This window comes from Sinocyclocheilus anshuiensis, unplaced genomic scaffold (genome assembly GCF_001515605.1).
Source record: "Sinocyclocheilus anshuiensis isolate Anshui unplaced genomic scaffold, SAMN03320099.WGS_v1.1 scaffold136, whole genome shotgun sequence".
In the NCBI taxonomy this organism is placed as follows: domain Eukaryota; kingdom Metazoa; phylum Chordata; class Actinopteri; order Cypriniformes; family Cyprinidae; genus Sinocyclocheilus; species Sinocyclocheilus anshuiensis.
In genome coordinates, this window is record NW_015554074.1 from 409082 (window position 1) to 426030 (window position 16949).

The 16949-nt window shown below is 35.7% G+C and overlaps 1 protein-coding gene across 7 annotated transcripts in view; it reads right to left on the reverse strand.

Annotated features, from left to right (window-relative positions):
* Window positions 1-977: 977 nt before the first annotated feature.
* Window positions 978-16949, reverse strand: part of LOC107668890 (TBC1 domain family member 4-like) — a 36252-nt gene continuing 20280 nt past the window's right edge. For 3 of the 7 annotated variants that reach the window (XM_016460931.1, XM_016460933.1, XM_016460930.1), the window contains exons 11-21: window positions 15492-15644; window positions 12896-13047; window positions 11810-11977; window positions 10619-10621; window positions 9506-9667; window positions 8682-8840; window positions 8323-8567; window positions 7187-7346; window positions 6831-7000; window positions 4309-4485; window positions 978-3156 (exon numbers count right to left, since the gene is read on the reverse strand). In XM_016460931.1, the coding sequence (XP_016316417.1) occupies window positions 2923-3156; window positions 4309-4485; window positions 6831-7000; window positions 7187-7346; window positions 8323-8567; window positions 8682-8840; window positions 9506-9667; window positions 10619-10621; window positions 11810-11977; window positions 12896-13047; window positions 15492-15644 (1783 nt within the window). In that variant the 3' untranslated portion in view covers window positions 978-2922. The remainder of the gene's footprint in view (window positions 3157-4308; window positions 4486-6830; window positions 7001-7186; window positions 7347-8322; window positions 8568-8681; window positions 8841-9505; window positions 9668-10618; window positions 10622-11809; window positions 11978-12895; window positions 13048-15491; window positions 15645-16949) is intronic. The other 4 variants (XM_016460937.1, XM_016460932.1, XM_016460936.1 and 1 more) reach the window with 3 other exon arrangements.

Genomic DNA, 16949 nt, shown 5'->3' on the forward strand with positions numbered 1-16949 from the left:
GCAACCTTTTAATTCACCACTGACTTTCAAACATCACCTCAGAGAGCAATCAATGAAATATGCAGTCCTGTTGACTTCACTAAACCAAAAACATCTTCAGGCTGTCTTGTTGTATTAAATGCCTGCAATGGCAACATTATAAAAGTCTGAAATTTACATCACGAAATAGTGGTGGTATTACAAACCAATACTGGCCTTGAGATAAAGGAGAAACACAGCCAACTCTCCATGACTGGAGTCTCGGACCTGCTGTTTAACAGCCTCCGGTCAAGGGAACAACCATAGGGCTCAATTTCAAATTCAAGCTCTGTTTGTAGGAGGCTCTGTTTACTGGACAGTGAAGAAAATAATGCAAACTGGCTCAAGTATGTCATCATTTTTAGGTCTTAAAGGGATTCTGGTGCTCTTGCCATCGTACACATTATTTGTGCCTCAAACAGTAATGCATAGAATTACATATTCATACAAATGTGAGGATGAAAATCTAATGCAAGTGTGGAAATAAAAGCATAAAATGAATCAGCAAAAATAATCACACTTAAAATATCACTTTATCGTTTTTCTCAGTTGTTAGATGGTGCAAACGTACACACCACATTCGTATCTTCCCAGCCCTGAATATATTTATTTGACTGGTATGACTGACATTTCACAATGTTATTGGCAGATGTCCATGCATCCCATAATACTGCAAATAAACTGTCATGTAAAACACTAAAAATAACTATAGCAGTTTTGATCATCATGCATCATTATTCAAGTTTATATTGAGTTTAGTTACATATTATTAAACTACAAAAATGTGTATTGTGATTGCCATTGTGTTGCTATGATGTTCTGAATGCTTTGAGCACTTGCAATGTGGTTGCTAGGTGTTCTGGGTGGTTGCTAGGAGTTTGCTTACTGGCCCCAGTCAAAAGACTACTCTCTCGTGACTTGTGTCCTTCCTTCAGTGTAGGTTTACAGAATGCTTACCTTGGCAAGAACAACTAAGAATAACAATAAACGGAAACTGAGGTATAAAACGTTGATTTTAATGGAGTATAGAGGACTGACGACTCAAGATCAAGACATTGTTTGCACACACACACTTTCAATGGTGACCAAAGATTCATTGCAAACAAGAGTGCATCCAAAATAAATGTAATCCAACAAAACTTCGGCAGCATGTGACAATGGAAACTTGACGTAATAATTTACGAGTTTTGGCACACTGAACAAAGTATGAAAAAGAATGACTGATGTATCAAACACATCAGACCATTTGCTTTATGTCTTTTTTGTATGAAGACATCCTGTTTTATTATAGCATTGAGAAATATTGAAAAGTTGGACAATGTGACGATGAATCATTTGTCCCCCATCCTTCACATTGTTAAACTTTCGGTGTATTGCTAGAATGAACCTCCTCTGAACAGGTGATGTACAGTATTTGCGGCCCTTGATTAAACGTGCTCATATGTTTTGACTCTTTCAAAGATATGCAAGTCTTTTCAATTTGCGATGTCAAAGACGTATTTCTGAAAAAGAAAATTATTCCAAAAAACAATATCTAAAAGAAAGCTGATCAGTTCAAATATTCACGGCACTGGAAACCCCCACCAGGCCAGCACTAACACTTCTTAATGTCACTTTTGCCATATTATGTTCATCACTCGAACATAGAATAGCAGAAAGAAGATCTTGCTTACACTCAACAACACTTACATTAGAGTTTATCACCTTACTACAATTGTGATTCATTCATTAAACTGTCAAAACGAGGCAGGTTCTGATCGGTGTATTCAAGACTAACGTAGATCTTATGAAAACAGACAAACAAGAATGAGTGTTCAAGTAGATATTCCTGCTTTAGCTTCACATTCATGTGGTTAAATGACTGACCAATACAGTGTCATTTTTTATATGGTATATCTACAATCATATTTGGCCAACATCAAGCTGAACAGGTGGTTTAAACCAATGTTTCATCTGTCGTTTTTGTCCTATTAGGCTTATATGCCAAGGCCAAAATGAACTAGCATCAAATAAAACCTGTAATACAAATGTCTGACAAAAAATTGAATGAAATACAACGCTTTAGCATTTGATATCTATATAAGTTCTGACAGATTCTCATCATCAAAACAGATCTTTTGTGAGCCGCTCTCCACTACAGAGGAATATTTTAACACAAGACAAGACCCCTGCACTCTTATACACTACAAAAATATTTGCACAGATGTCAAGGACAGTTGGTGCCACACAAAAAAACAAATGATCATTTGAAAAGAAACCCAAACAATGGTAAAATCCCCAAAGGATTGTGGGATTTATTTTTTTTATGCCCAGGCGACCATTACACACTGCATTTCAAAGATTGCACACGTGCATTTTTATGGCATAGTATCCAACACAACATTCTTCAGGCACACTTCTTCAATGCACACACAGAATACTGTGCAATATCGAAGATGATGGTTTGAAGACAAATTACTCTTCATGATTTCAGACAGTGATTCGCTTGAAGTCCATGAGCTCAAACTGGGAAGTCTGGACAGCAGGACTGTTTGTAAGTTGCAGAGGAAACCCAGCAGCACATGGTTTCACTTCCTGCCTGCACTTTAGGTGAAGCACTTTAAGCAAAAGTTCAACATTTGGTTTCCTCCAAACACCTGGTTTGGAGTGCCAGGTCAAAAAATACCTTCACAGTGAGCGTATAGTCACATGTGGACATTAATGCACTAGTTGTGCTGCTCTTTGGAAAGAAAACACTTTCGTTTGTTTTCAAGTTTTCTCTGTGAGGCTGCAAGGCGTCAAACGTTCCCATGTCTCTCAATTAGGCCATCAAAGGTAAAGCATGATGGGAACACAAAAGAGGAAAAAGCAGGCTAACTCCCTACTGATGTACCTATATGATGCATCAGTCAGTAGGATGGTGATTCAAGGCTTTTTGCAGGCAGTTTCTTTGGCTTTCCCGTTGGTGCTGGACTTGAGTTGGGTCATCTCCACATCAGCCACGGCATCCGATGGCAAACTGCTACGCATGCGCTCAATGGTCTTTTGGTAGGAAGCTTTCTCTTGTTCCAGAGAACGGAGCAGGTGCTTCATCTTGCTCTCGCGTGAAAGGAAGCTCTCTACGCTGCTCTCCAATGTCTGAATCTTCAAACGAGCCGCCTGTTAATAAGAAAGCCAAACATGAGAATCAATGAGGGAATCTTGTAAAGAAACTGCACAATTTTTCATGTAACCATATACACAACTGTTGAGGTAGTTTGGGGTTGGTAAAACGTTTTAATGTTTTTGAAAGAAGTCTTGCTGCATTTATTAGATTAAAATACATTAAAAAAAGGTAATATTTTGAAATATTATTACAATTTAAAATAAATGTTTATTTATATATATATCCACACACTAACACTATGGCTGATATTTTTATATACTTACATTCATTGTATGAATATTTAAAAAAAAATCATTTGGTCACACTGTAGACCAAAATCTTGATATTCAAAAAATGTCCACAGTTATGTGCCAACTGAGTAACATGAGTGTTTAAAGTGTATACACAGTATATATATATATATATATATATATACAGTGGGTACAGAAAGCAAATGGCTGCAATATAACAAAGAGTGAAAAATTTAAGGGGGTCTGAATACTTTCCGTAGCCACTGTATATACACGTGTATATATATATAATTAATAATAATAATAATTTATGCATTTAGCAGACGCTTTTATCCAAAGCGACTTACAGTGCATTCAGGTTATACATTTTTTACCAGTGTGTGAAATATAAAACTATATACAGTATATATATTTTTAATGTGTCCTGAGAAATTCCTGGTAATAGAACAATGAAAAATTCTGGAAAAAATAACAAATATATAAATAAATAAGGCATTTCCAAAAATGGGAACTTGTGCGGTAAAGTTGGGTAAAGTGAGTCAGATCCAATGGCTCAACTAATACTATTAGTAATTGTTAGTTTTGCTTATTTTAAGCAACAGGTTGTTTTTAGGAACAACTTGGAGATAAGCGAGTTGTGACGTTACACGTTTACACTAATGGAGTTTCAAGGATAATTCATTCTCCCACATTCATTAAAACTTATGATTATCAGTTGAATGTCCATTATTTTTACACCAAAATTAAATTTTAATATTCTTTGGTAGTAAACAGAGTTGCATCTGTAAAGATCTTAGGTTTCAAGCTGTTTGTCTTTTGTTCTGTGCAGCCAAACACTGGCAATAAAGGAACAAAACACTTGCCTGCTTTTCAAACCACTACTTGTGTTATGCTGTGATATTGTTATACATCTACCTGCAGTTTCTCTAGTAAGTCCATGTTCTGTTTCTTGAGCTGGGCATTAGCTTTCTCCAGTTTATCTAGTCTATCGGAGTCCTCTGATGGTGGAGGAGCGTCAGACAGCTCATCCTGCAGGACGTGGTACTCCACTTCATACGCATGCAGCTGCTTGGAGATGTCCATCTTGATTGCCTGCAAACCACATTTCATACTGATAGTTATTTTCAGAGAATATGGCACAGGTTCATTAAAGTTAAATGCTATCTGAGACTCACACACATACCTTTACATAAAGTATATCCAAATATAAACAAAAACTGTCAAATAAAAATTCTAGTCAATTAATTTTCTTTTCAAGAAAACAGTCTGTTGATTTTTGAAAAGCAAGTTGCACCACCTAGTGGTTAAATAGAGTGCATTCTAGTGTAGTGCATACTACATATAAAACGCTGCGTGGTGCCTACAATCAAAAAACGCATGTGAAACCATATTCAGTATGCATCAAAAAAAGGTTTCAAACAGTTGTAACATGATCTCTTTTTGCCATATGCTTACTTTACAGAATAGTATCCAGTTTGCATCTCAAAAAGAAAAAAAAATTTTACATTTAAGGAAGAAATGTTAAAAATCAGGGCTGATCAGTGTAAAAATAAAACTTGAAAATTGTTTCAAGTAACTGAAATAAAGCTGAAGGAAATACAATATAAATACTAGATAAAACTTAACTGAAACTTAAAAAAAGGTAACAGAAAATTTGAAATGTTTATATGTAAATGTAAATAAGTTTAAGCTGAAGTACTAAAAATGAACTAAGAAAAAATATTAAAACATACATTACTAAGATATTACTTTATTAAAATTACTGAAACTAACTAACAAACTAAAATTGCTAAAAAAAAATGAAAATATAAAAATAAAGGCTAAAATATTAAATACTGTAATATTATATAAATTATGCTAAAATAACACTATGGCTGATATTATTTATATACTTACATTCATTGTATGAATATTTAAAAAAAAAATCATTTTGTCACACTGTAGACCATATTAAATACATCACATTTCATATGAAAATCTTGATATTCAAAAAATGTCCACAGTTATGTGACAACTGCCAGTAACATGAGTGTTTAAAGGGGTCATATGATGCTTTTTTAAAGATCATTATTTTGTGTATTTGGTGTAACAGAATATGTTGACATGCTTTAATGTTCAAAAAACACATTATTTTTCAAATACTGTACATTATTGTAGGTCCTCTATGCCCCGCCTCTCGATTTAATTTAACTGGAATTCCTGCTTTTTATCACAGCTTGTTTAAAGTGTGGGGTCTTTTTAAAAATCGTTGGATGGAACCAGCAATTTCTCTTTATTGGTTGTTGGAAGAACCACTTATTTTTGGAGCTCGGTTGATGTTTCTGGAGAAGATTTTCCTGGTTTAACAGATTTATTATGGTATAAAAAGATTTTTAAGTTAAACAACATTATAAATGAATCGGGATATGATTTACAGAGACCTGAACAAATTGCAACCCTTTTAGGGGTTAGATCAATACGTTTTGTTAAGAGGTTTCCTGATAAATTGACTATGATTTTAACTGATGAAGAGAAGATACTTTTGGAAGAGTTTGGTGCAGGGACTTTAATCCCTGACAGTAAAGATCTTTTCCCAGATATTGAAATTTCCCCCGCTATAGATGGGTCTTGTTTTAATAGCCCTCTGTTAAACCTAGGAATTAATAAATATATTGATTTTGGTACAGTAGAAGGAAAAATGCTGTATAAATGCATCGTGAAAGTTATTCATCAACGTAATTTAAGTATTAAAACAGATACAGTATGGAGAGAAAAATTAGGGATTAATTCTGAAATTAAGCCTGTTTGGAGAGCAATTTACAAACCACCATTAACAAAAAAACTTGGTGATTTACAATGGCAAATTTTACATGGAGCTATTGCTGTGAATGCCTTTGTATCTATTTTAAACCCCACTATAAGTGACAAATGTCCTTTTTGTTTGGAACAAGAGAACTAATTGTTTTTATAAAGTGATTGTAAAAATAAAAAAATCTCTCGCGCGCTCTCTCGCGCTCTCTCTCTCTCAGCACTCTCTCTCGCGCTCTCTCTCTTTCTCTCTCTCGCTCTCTCTCGCGCTCTCTCTTTCTCTCTCTCGCGCTCTCTCTCTCTCTCTCTCTCTCTCTCGCTCGCGCACACACACACACACGATGCGATTTCCACATAGTGAGGTAGATATGTGGGGGCGTGTTAGAACGAGCCGTTTTAGGGGGGCGTGGCAGAGTCTTAACTTTGATAAAGTATATCTCTTTGGTTTTGAGACTTTAGTCTTTGCAACTTCAGGGATCTTATCTATGCACAATCAGCTTGTAACACTCCAAAGAGAAAGGAAAACTTGAAATCGCATCATATGACCCCTTTAAAGTGTAAAAAGTGTCTCTTTTTTTTTGGGATGAAATAGATAATTTAACACAAAACCCCCAGACATGTAGCAGGAAATTTTTCCATTTTAAATGTACCTTAGTGATCGTCTCTTCCATTTGGCTATGAGTGAGGGTGGGGATGGTGGATTTAAGGTAGTCCACAATACTTTCAAAGCCGTCACACTCCAGTATCTCTCCCCTGTGGCTGCTCAGCAAACACAGGGCCACCTTAAAAATCACCTCCGTGCCTTGGACAAACAGGAGGTCTGCCACACAGCACACATACATGCACAAGAGTCAAAGGCTATGCATTGGCTACAATACTTGACTTATGTGTGAAATACATACATTTTAACACACAAGATCATTTCACCACTATCCTAAGGTTCACCCGAACCCCATCACATACATTCATCTAGTTAGTTAGGTAGAAAGTGAACTTTCCAACTTACCAAATATACGGGCAACAAAGCCGAGTGGGAACTGAGAGGCGAAGAGAGTGAGAAACCAGGGTGCGGCGTACAGGCTGGGACAGATCTCGTGCTCCTCCAGGTGAGTGTACACGTTACGGTGATAGTCGTGCAACAGTCGCGACAGCTGGTACATCTGGATCTACAGAGAGAGAGAAACAAGAAAAAGTCCTCACACTTAGAGGAGTGAACTTTAAACAGGCTCAAATGCGACTGGCTGAGATGGGCTCTCTCCCACGGGACTAAACATTGGCACATCTGATGATGAATAACCACTAACAGCTGAGGAGGAAACAGTGTACAAGAGGTGGAGACGGCTGTTTGCTTACCGCTTGAGCAAATGTGTGTTTAAGTCTAGTGTATTAAAAATACTCCCTGTTCTGGTCCCTGTAACAAAATTAGGATGTTAAATTTACAGTCACAGAAAGTACATTTCTTACATTTTGATTTATGTTTCGCCAGCCAATAAAGCAGTCACTTTGAATGTTAGACTGACACCTAGTGGTGTGGATGTAGCATTAAGCAAAAACATTTCAGTTAGCAACAATACCCTACCTTTAACAATACCCTATTCATCACCATATTTATTATTAATTTAGCCTACTTATTAAAGTGTCCAATAAAAGAGGCGCTACCAAGAAAGTGAGTAGTATTGAGCTGGTCATGTGATCTAAACATGATGAAACACTATGATGACTAAAACACCACTAAATATGTAAACATTTATGTTTCGCTTATTGCTCATTTATATTAAAAATGAAAGTGTCCGACAAAAGAGGTGTGAGAAAAATTGAGTAGTATTTAACTGGCCAAACATGTCAATCAAAGCTTTTTAAGCCACTATGTTTACTAAAATTACATAATATTAAACAAACGTGTTAAAAGTACTATTCTTTTCATTTATTCAATCTCTTTAATAATATAGTTTTTAATACAACAGAAAGGTAATTCACATAACATTCAGTTCAACAAACTAACATACTCGCTCATTCCGTTAATTGTCACAAAACCAGTCCTGCTACATTTAACAACAGGCATAATCAGATAAGCAAACATACCAGTTCTGAAAGAAAAAACATGAACTAGTGAAAACTGATACTCTTACACACACAGCGCACCTGCAGAGAGATCATGTCGGGACGGTACTGTCGGCGAATGCCCAGGTCGTACATGAGGAACTTGAGAGTGTCGAAAGCCTGTTCCTCGCTCATGTGCAGAAGCAGCAAACCGGCCACAAAACTAATCCCCTGGCAGTAGCCCACCTCCGTGTCCAGCAGGGAGTAGGCCTTCAGGAGATTGTACAGAGATAGCTGTCCAGCTCCCAGCTGAGTGCTGAAATACTGGTGTGTTGGGAATGTCCGGCCTGGAAAGAATGGGAACATCACTTCAGTAATGTGCTGGGTCAAAAATATAACAGTATTCTGATGTGCATGTGAATTAGCTGCACAAACTATAAGTACTTTGGTTAGATACAGACCGAGGTCGACCAGGATGGCGTGTTGCTGTGCTGTGAGCTGTTTGAGGAGATCCTGATAAGGGGTTTCAGGGGGCTGCTGCCGCTGCGGCAGACGGTGATGCAAACGATACTGCTGAGAGAGCAGGAGCCACACTTCACCTCGCCGACTTTTGGGGACACCTACAGAGAACGCACATACAAACAAAGAGTGAGGAACTCTATGGGTTGTTAAAAATAGCAAAACAATTTCACATGTAAATGTAAGCATCTACAACTATGTATGCACTACTAGTCAAAAGTGAATACGTTTATTAGCAATGACACATTCACTTGATCAAACACATTTTTAAGAAATATTAGAATTTACGATTTTTTTGAAAGATGTTTACATTATTACTGTACAAATGAAATCACTATTTCAAATGTAACCAAAAAAAATCTATTTTAAATAATCTTTTGAACTGTATATTCATCAACTATCCTGGGGAAAAAAGTGCAACTATTTTCAACACTAATAATAAGAAATGTATTTTGAGCACCAAATCAGCATAGAAAAAATAATTTCTGAAAGACTGTGTGACACTGAAGACTGAAGTAATGGCTGTTAAATTCAGCTACCGTCACAGGAATAAATTATTAAAACATATTGATAGTAAACTACTGTAGTAATATTTCCCATTATTATTGTTTGATTTGGTGAGCATAAGAGACTTCTTTGAAAAAACAAAAACATAATCTTACTGACCCCAAATTTATGAATGTTAGTGTACATTGTAGTAAAAAACTAAAATTGTATCTCTATGATGGTTTTATTGATGGAAGTAAACAGATTAAACAGTTCATACCTTGGCATACAGCACTGTGGATCTCTTCTTTGTCCCACTGTACTTTAGTGCGGCAGGGACTACTCAACTTCCTGTCCCAAAGGGCCTGCACCTCTTTTGAGCACTGACACACTTCCTGGTAGTCCAGCTTCATTTTACGAATGTGCAATTCATCACGGCTGGCTGCAGGGAAAAAAAGTGAGGTTTAAAATTTATTTATTCAGACTAATAGAACAACTGACATTTAATGCATTGTTATTATGTCCTATCTCTTTGGATCTAAAACCATTCTAGGTGTCAAAATGAAAATGCATCATGTCCATCACCTGCTCTTACCATAGAGACCGAGGTAGATTCTTTGTTAATGGTTCTCAAGTGTCGAGGTGTGACCCAAAAATGTGGACAGAAGAGGAAAACAATGCTAAATGCAATTTAAATTGCATTCAAAATTTTAATTCCTATTTTATATAAATATGATTCAGAATAGAATGCCATTCATCAGATTGTTTTAAGAACTGAATAAAAATATGTTCTTAATATATGTATAATTCATATAAAATGAGACATTCATCACATTATTCAAAGAACATTTTCTTTATTTGCAGTTTTCGTATTGTGTCAGTTTACCGCTTAATGTTCGGTGTAAAATCTGGGTCCACAAGCAAAATCAGAACCACTAACCATTCATCACTGGCATGCATATAATAAATTGATCAGTTTCAGTTTGTAAAAACAAATAAAAAGTGGGTTTATAGCAATGCGTGTACAATGGAAGCTACACAGGCAAACATGCATCACTGCGAATAAACTGTAGCATAGCAACTTTAGACAAGGCTCAGAATGGCATGGCCTTTTAAAGTAACCTTAACAAAGCATCACAACATATTTGTACTATAAAGGTAAAAGCATACATGAACATCTTTGCAGATGAACAAGAAGACACTCTTTAACGCCACAATTATTGCACTTGGCAGGAGGAAATTATATCCAATCTGCACTTGAGAACATGTAGCTATCTGCCTCATGCTGGTTTGTATACTACATTGCAGCCAAACAATGATATCATGCCAACAACTGCTTCAAGTGCAGCCTGCTCAGGCAAGACGTCAATGTCTTGGCCGTATATATTCTTACCTTCTACTCAAACATGTTTATTCAGTTCGGCCCATCCAATAGCACACAAAAAAAAAGACAGAAAACACCAAAAAGAAAAAAAGGTAGAGGAAGTGACTTGACTCTTATGTGTGATGCAGTTTGGCCAACAGAGGGCAATATTTCACAAAGCTTTGCTATTCCAAAACAAAGTTGAACTAATAGACAATATTAACCTTTCATAATGAGTTAAAGAGACTCAAACATATATATATATTTCTTAAAGACTAAGGCTGAATATGTAGCCTAGAGGTCACAGAACTGCAAGTGCACTCTTAAAAAGAATGTGAACATCATCCAGACATTCCCATCTATAATTAACTTTGCCCCAGAATGTAAAATAGAGGCAGTGGCACTTGCCCCTCTAAAAATAAGGCCAGGGAAAAAACAACAGTCTAAACAGAGTGATGGTGGAAACACTCCCTTTTCTGTGACTCCATAATGTCCCATAAATGCTGAACTACTGCTGTAGGTTTTTATGCAACTGAAACTTTTATATAGTGAATTAGATTGCTCTCAAGATTCATTTTGTTATCTTTTTATAAACTGTTTATATATTAAGATTATTTTAACAGTTTATCCATTCCCTAGGAATCAAACCCATTAAACTTGGCATTGCTAGTGCCATGTTTGAGCTACAGTAACTATTTAAAGGGTTAGTTCACCTAAAAAAAAGAAATTTTGGTCATTATTTACCCACCCTCATGTCGTTACAAACATTACTGACTTCCTTTTGTACAACACAATAAGAGATGTTTTAAAAGAATCTCCAGTGTTGATTTACTATTATTTACATACTCAAAATTGCCATGTCAAGGCGCGTTTTGGCAGGTTTGATGTCCAAGACACCAAATGTCATTGGATTTCATGCGTTTTGTAACCAAAACCAACATGGTAAGATTATCATTGAGTAACGAGTTTCTCTGTAGGTTTCAAACCTATTGTATGCCTTCAGAAAAAGGTGAAAATAGTCATCCCCTGATGACTGCACCATTCAGTTGATATTTATTTATTTATATATATTATAGTTATTATTTATATATCACCATTCATGTTTATTTACATAATATAAAATCTAGATCAACAATACATTTCCTTTCATGTTTAATGGAAACTCATAGGGGTTTAGAATGTATAAATGTTCAATTATAAGAGAGGGGTAGAAACACTAACCCTCCAGGCGTTGGTTCTCTTTCTCCATGCGGATGAGCAAAATCTGTTGGTGGATGGCTTTCTTCCACAGGGCCCTGTAGTCAGCTGGACTGCCCTGCTCTGGGGACAGGGGGCTGACCTGAGGAGCCCGAGGAGAAAGTGGCAGTAGCTCCCGGCCATCCATGTGGTCTGAAAAACAGCAGATGCTGACCAAAAAGTCTAAGACTTATGCTCAAATGGCATGGAATAAAAAAAAATAGAGTGATTTCCCTGACAAAAAAATTTATATTCTAACTTATACCGTGCATATACTTATTTATATTTTATATATATATATATATAATAGGGCTGTCAAATCAATTATTCGCATCAAAAATAAAAGTTTATTTACAAAATATATGTGTGTGTACTGTGTATATTTATATGAAAAAAAATAGAGTGATTTCCCTGACAAAAAAATGTATATTCTAACTTATACCGTGCATATACTTATTTATATTTTATATATATATATATATAATAGGGCTGTCAAATCAATTATTCGCATCAAAAATAAAAGTTTATTTACAAAATATATGTGTGTGTACTGTGTATATTTATATGTATATACACACATATACATGTATATATTTATGAAGTATATATAATATATTGTATATTTATATGTATATACACACACATACATGTATATATTTAAGAAGTATATATATTTATATAATAAATCATATATAAATATGAATATATATACACATGTATATATAGACACACACATATAAATATTTCTTAAATGTATGTGTGTGTGTATTTATATATACATATAAAACATAAATATATACATAAAAACATAAACAGTACACACACATATATTATGTAAACAAACTTTTATTTTGGATGCGATTTATTGCGATGAATCGATTTGACAGCCCTAATATATACCATGGTTACTCTTTCTTTTCTTGAATCTCAGTAAAAGGGAGAATTATCTTGGAAGTTCTAAAGCTTGCAGAACAATGATTTCTCCTGCGACGTTGACTATAAATAGACTGCTAGGAGAACATGGTGTAATGTTGCACCTGTCTGTGTGTGCGCTAAAGCATGTACACCCACCCACGTGTTGCATAGAAGCAGAGGGTTTGCTCATGGGTGACGCCACCCTTAGGAAAATCTTCTGGCGCCAAGAAACTCTGCGTGGAGGCACCAAGGTCAAAGAATCGGTGCTACAGCCTGACAGAGACCTCTTCCTGCCCTCTCCATTACCACTGCAGAGAAACAAAACAAGATATGCTAATTCAAACGAGTAGAAAAGCAACATTTTTAGGCCGTGTACTCTCAAAATAGGTGGTCAAACCAGTTATATGCTAATAAACAACACAGATTTGTGTAACATAGAAGCAAAAGCTCATAAGCAATAACAAGTAGTGCATTTAGACAGTCATAAAAGATGTTAATTAGATTCATGCATAAAGTACATAAAACACAGATTATCTGTTTTAAAGAAAGAGAAAACTATTAGGAAGTGGACAGAATGAGGAATTGCTGAAGAATGCACACAGGAACTTTACACAAATCATTCTTTAGATCTTTTCACTACCAATCAATACAAAACATTCAGTCAACGTATGTACAAATAAATACATAAAAATATATATTTTGCAATGTAACTTATTTCTGTGGTGACAAAGCCATCAGCAGCCTTTACTCCAGTTTTCAGAGTCACATGTTCCTTCTGAAATTACTCTAATATGCTGATTTGGTGCTCAAGAAACACTTCCTTTTTATTGGCAATGTTGAAAACAGGTGTGCTGTGTAATATTTTTGTGTGCTTATCTGTGTGTATACAACCTCTTTTCCATTATATAAAACATAAAAGTTGAAATATCTATAAGTCAGAAACAAATTGTGCTTAAAGTCTATTCAAATCTGTTTTATCCTGCTAGTCTCTGCCTATTTTCCCTGTACCTGTCTCTTCACTTAGTTACCACAACAATACACAAGGACACTTCAGATGGAGTTAATGAACGTGTGAAAAGGGATTGAATGTTATGCATTAAATGCTGGCTAAAGAAATGGACTAACCCAGACGGCCACACCGGCAGGTGTGCTGCACGTTCAATTAGAAGAGAAAGTTGGTGACATTCAACACACAGAGAGAAAGACCTTCTCTCCAATTTGTAGAAAACAGAGCAGGGCCAAGAATGGGACATTTTAAATGTTATCTCCTCCTTCCAGAGCACTCACTGGATCATTAGAGCCCGCTATGTCAAACAAATGAAGGGTGAATACACATTGAGGAACATCATTTGTCAGTGAGTCCAAGTTGGCTGTTGTTCAGATGAAGGAGCGCTCGTAGACCAAGCCACTCGCACAAAAGCCTGGTCAAACAGTATTGTCCTGTGAAGAGACCCTTGGGAGAGGGTCTATATTCCACACATGGTTTCACTGTATGTTCTCTATCCTAATACACTCGTTGTCACCCTGACAACCACTGCTATAAATTCAGTTCACTGGAGGAGCTTTGTTAAGGGTCAGAGAGCGTGCAAATGGATATGTAAAACAAAACTGACCGTTTTTAGCACAAAAAATTGGTTAACCAATTCAAAATGAAATGTGTTCTATGACCACATTAACTGGTTTTAGAACACAAAATATATTTAAAGGGATAGTTCATGCAAACAATGCTGTCATCATTTACTCACCCTCCTGTCATTTCTTCTACAGAGCACAAAAGATATTTTCAAAAATGTTGGTAACCTAACAGTTTTCTGACTTCCATTGTATATCTTCTTGCATGTTCCACAGATGAAAGTAAGTCATACAGGTTTGGAACAACATGAGGGTGAGTAAATGGTTTATCCCATGATTCATTTTTTTGGGTGAACTAATAACAACATCAAACTGTTGTTGAAATACCTACAAATATCTGTACTGTAAATGTGGGTATGTGTTAATGTCAGTTTTTTGATGTCAGGCATTCAAAGATTTCTGAACGAGCTGCAGTTTAGTTTTAATTAAAGATCTCTTAAAGCTCAATCATGCTGAAAACACCATTATAAAACTGGTTTGCAGGTTTTAGCTGGTTTAAGATGTTCTCCAAGCCTGGACAGGCTGGTCTATCTCTACTCAAAACCACTCTAAAACCAGACTGACATGCAAGCCTATTATTTCAAGCCTGCTTTGCATAAATGAATATTTGAATGCCTCTATTCTGAACCATTTCTAAACTATTTACAAAAAAGAAAAGAAAAATGAGTCGGGTACAAACAGAAATCAAAACACCACAGATGAACTAAAGATCATTTCAATTTTTCAAACCAACCTGGCAACATTATTTAAAAATTAATTCTGAATTATTATGCAACATAACAGCATAAATTATTCTCAATATGAGTATAGATTAGTAGAAAGTTCTGCAGTTTGATGCAATATAGATGATAAATGCTTTTGTTTATCATTAGTTAGTAAAGACACCAACATGCAAACAATGCATCCCTGGTGTCCAGTGGACAATAACAAAGTCCAACAATTTTGACAGGAAGAGAGAGTAAGTTACAGAAGTGGTTCTTCTTGACTGATGACAAAGTGACTGAAGCCTTTGGGTTAAGAAACAGACAGGCGCAGAGAAGGCGGCCGCCATCAGCTCGAACCTCAGGCACCCCCGGGGGAAACGGACACTGAACGGTCTGTAACCGAAGCCCCCTCTCACCTCTTAAGACTCCCGCTGTCCGACAGGGAGGCCAGTGAGCCGAGGGAGCCCTGGTAAAAGGTTTTCAGGAAAGTGGGGGTGTGGAAGGAGGATGAGAGACTGAAGTAAGACTCGCTCTCAGAGACACTGCGCACTCTCGTGTAACCAACGGTGCTGAGGGAGCCGAAACATAAAAGGCCCACAACAAATACACATTACTTTACATAGGTCTAAACACTGCCATGAAACCACAATCTAGAACACATGAGAGCTTCTGAACAGAAGAAAGACTCCATCAAGAGCATAGATTTTGCCTAGGAAAGAGAGATTTTTTTACTGTTACTTTTTTAAATGCTGGAAAAGTAAAAATTCTGACAAAAATATATCATATATCAGAGATATCAGAACTATAAAATATATTAGAAATGCACAATAAATCTGTACAACATTGGTTATATAATGATTTTTATTTTACATTTTTTAAATATATTTTTAATATTGGATATACATTGGCTAATATTGGATATTTAATTATGCATGTTCATTTCCTCCTATTTTTACATTTGAATTACTTTTGCTGCCATATACTGGTGGCTTAAAATCTATAATAAACACTAATTAATTTAATCAATAAATTCAACTATTATATACATTTTAATAAACTACAATCTTTAGCAGAACCTCAAAATTAATATTCAATTTGATTTTTTTATATTTAATTGTATATTTATATTATATATTTATATTTATATTTATTTATTTTAATTATTTAACATTTGAATATTTTTTAAATATCAGCCATGTATCAGTTATTGGCATTTACATTAGGCCTGGGCGATAAAACGGTATCGATATTTATCGACGGTACACCTTCTTCAATATCGATAGAAAAAATGTTCGATATAGCGCACAATATTGGCACGTACTATGAGTGACGCAGACAGCACACACAAACACGAACACATGCTGAGTGCTGTGCCTGCCTGTGATGAGGAGATTGTGAATAAAGAATGAATATTAGTCGAATTTAAAATAAACATTTGCATTTGAATGTTAGGTGTGCATCAGGGAGCGTCATCAGTGGAGCACGAGATGCGGTGATGATGTAAGTGAAGTTGTTGCATTTTAAGGTGTTGATGGGCGCTTCGGCTCTTTGGATTAAGCAATGCATAAATATATGATGCTGTTTTGTTCACAATTATTTATGCAATTTACGAAATTATATTTGATTTTTATGAGTTAATTTAGACATAATGCACGTTTTTATAGAGTGACTTCCTTGTGTTGACAATTTAAATGCGCTGCATTATTTTGCTCATTGCACCCTCCTGTGGCCTCTGGAGACAATTAGACCTATACAACAAAAATTATTTGTTGTTTGTCTCAATAAATTGTGTTAAAGGTTCATATGATGCGATTTCAATCTTTCCTTTCTCTTTGGAGTGTTACAAGCTCTTGGTGCATAAAGAAGATCTGTAA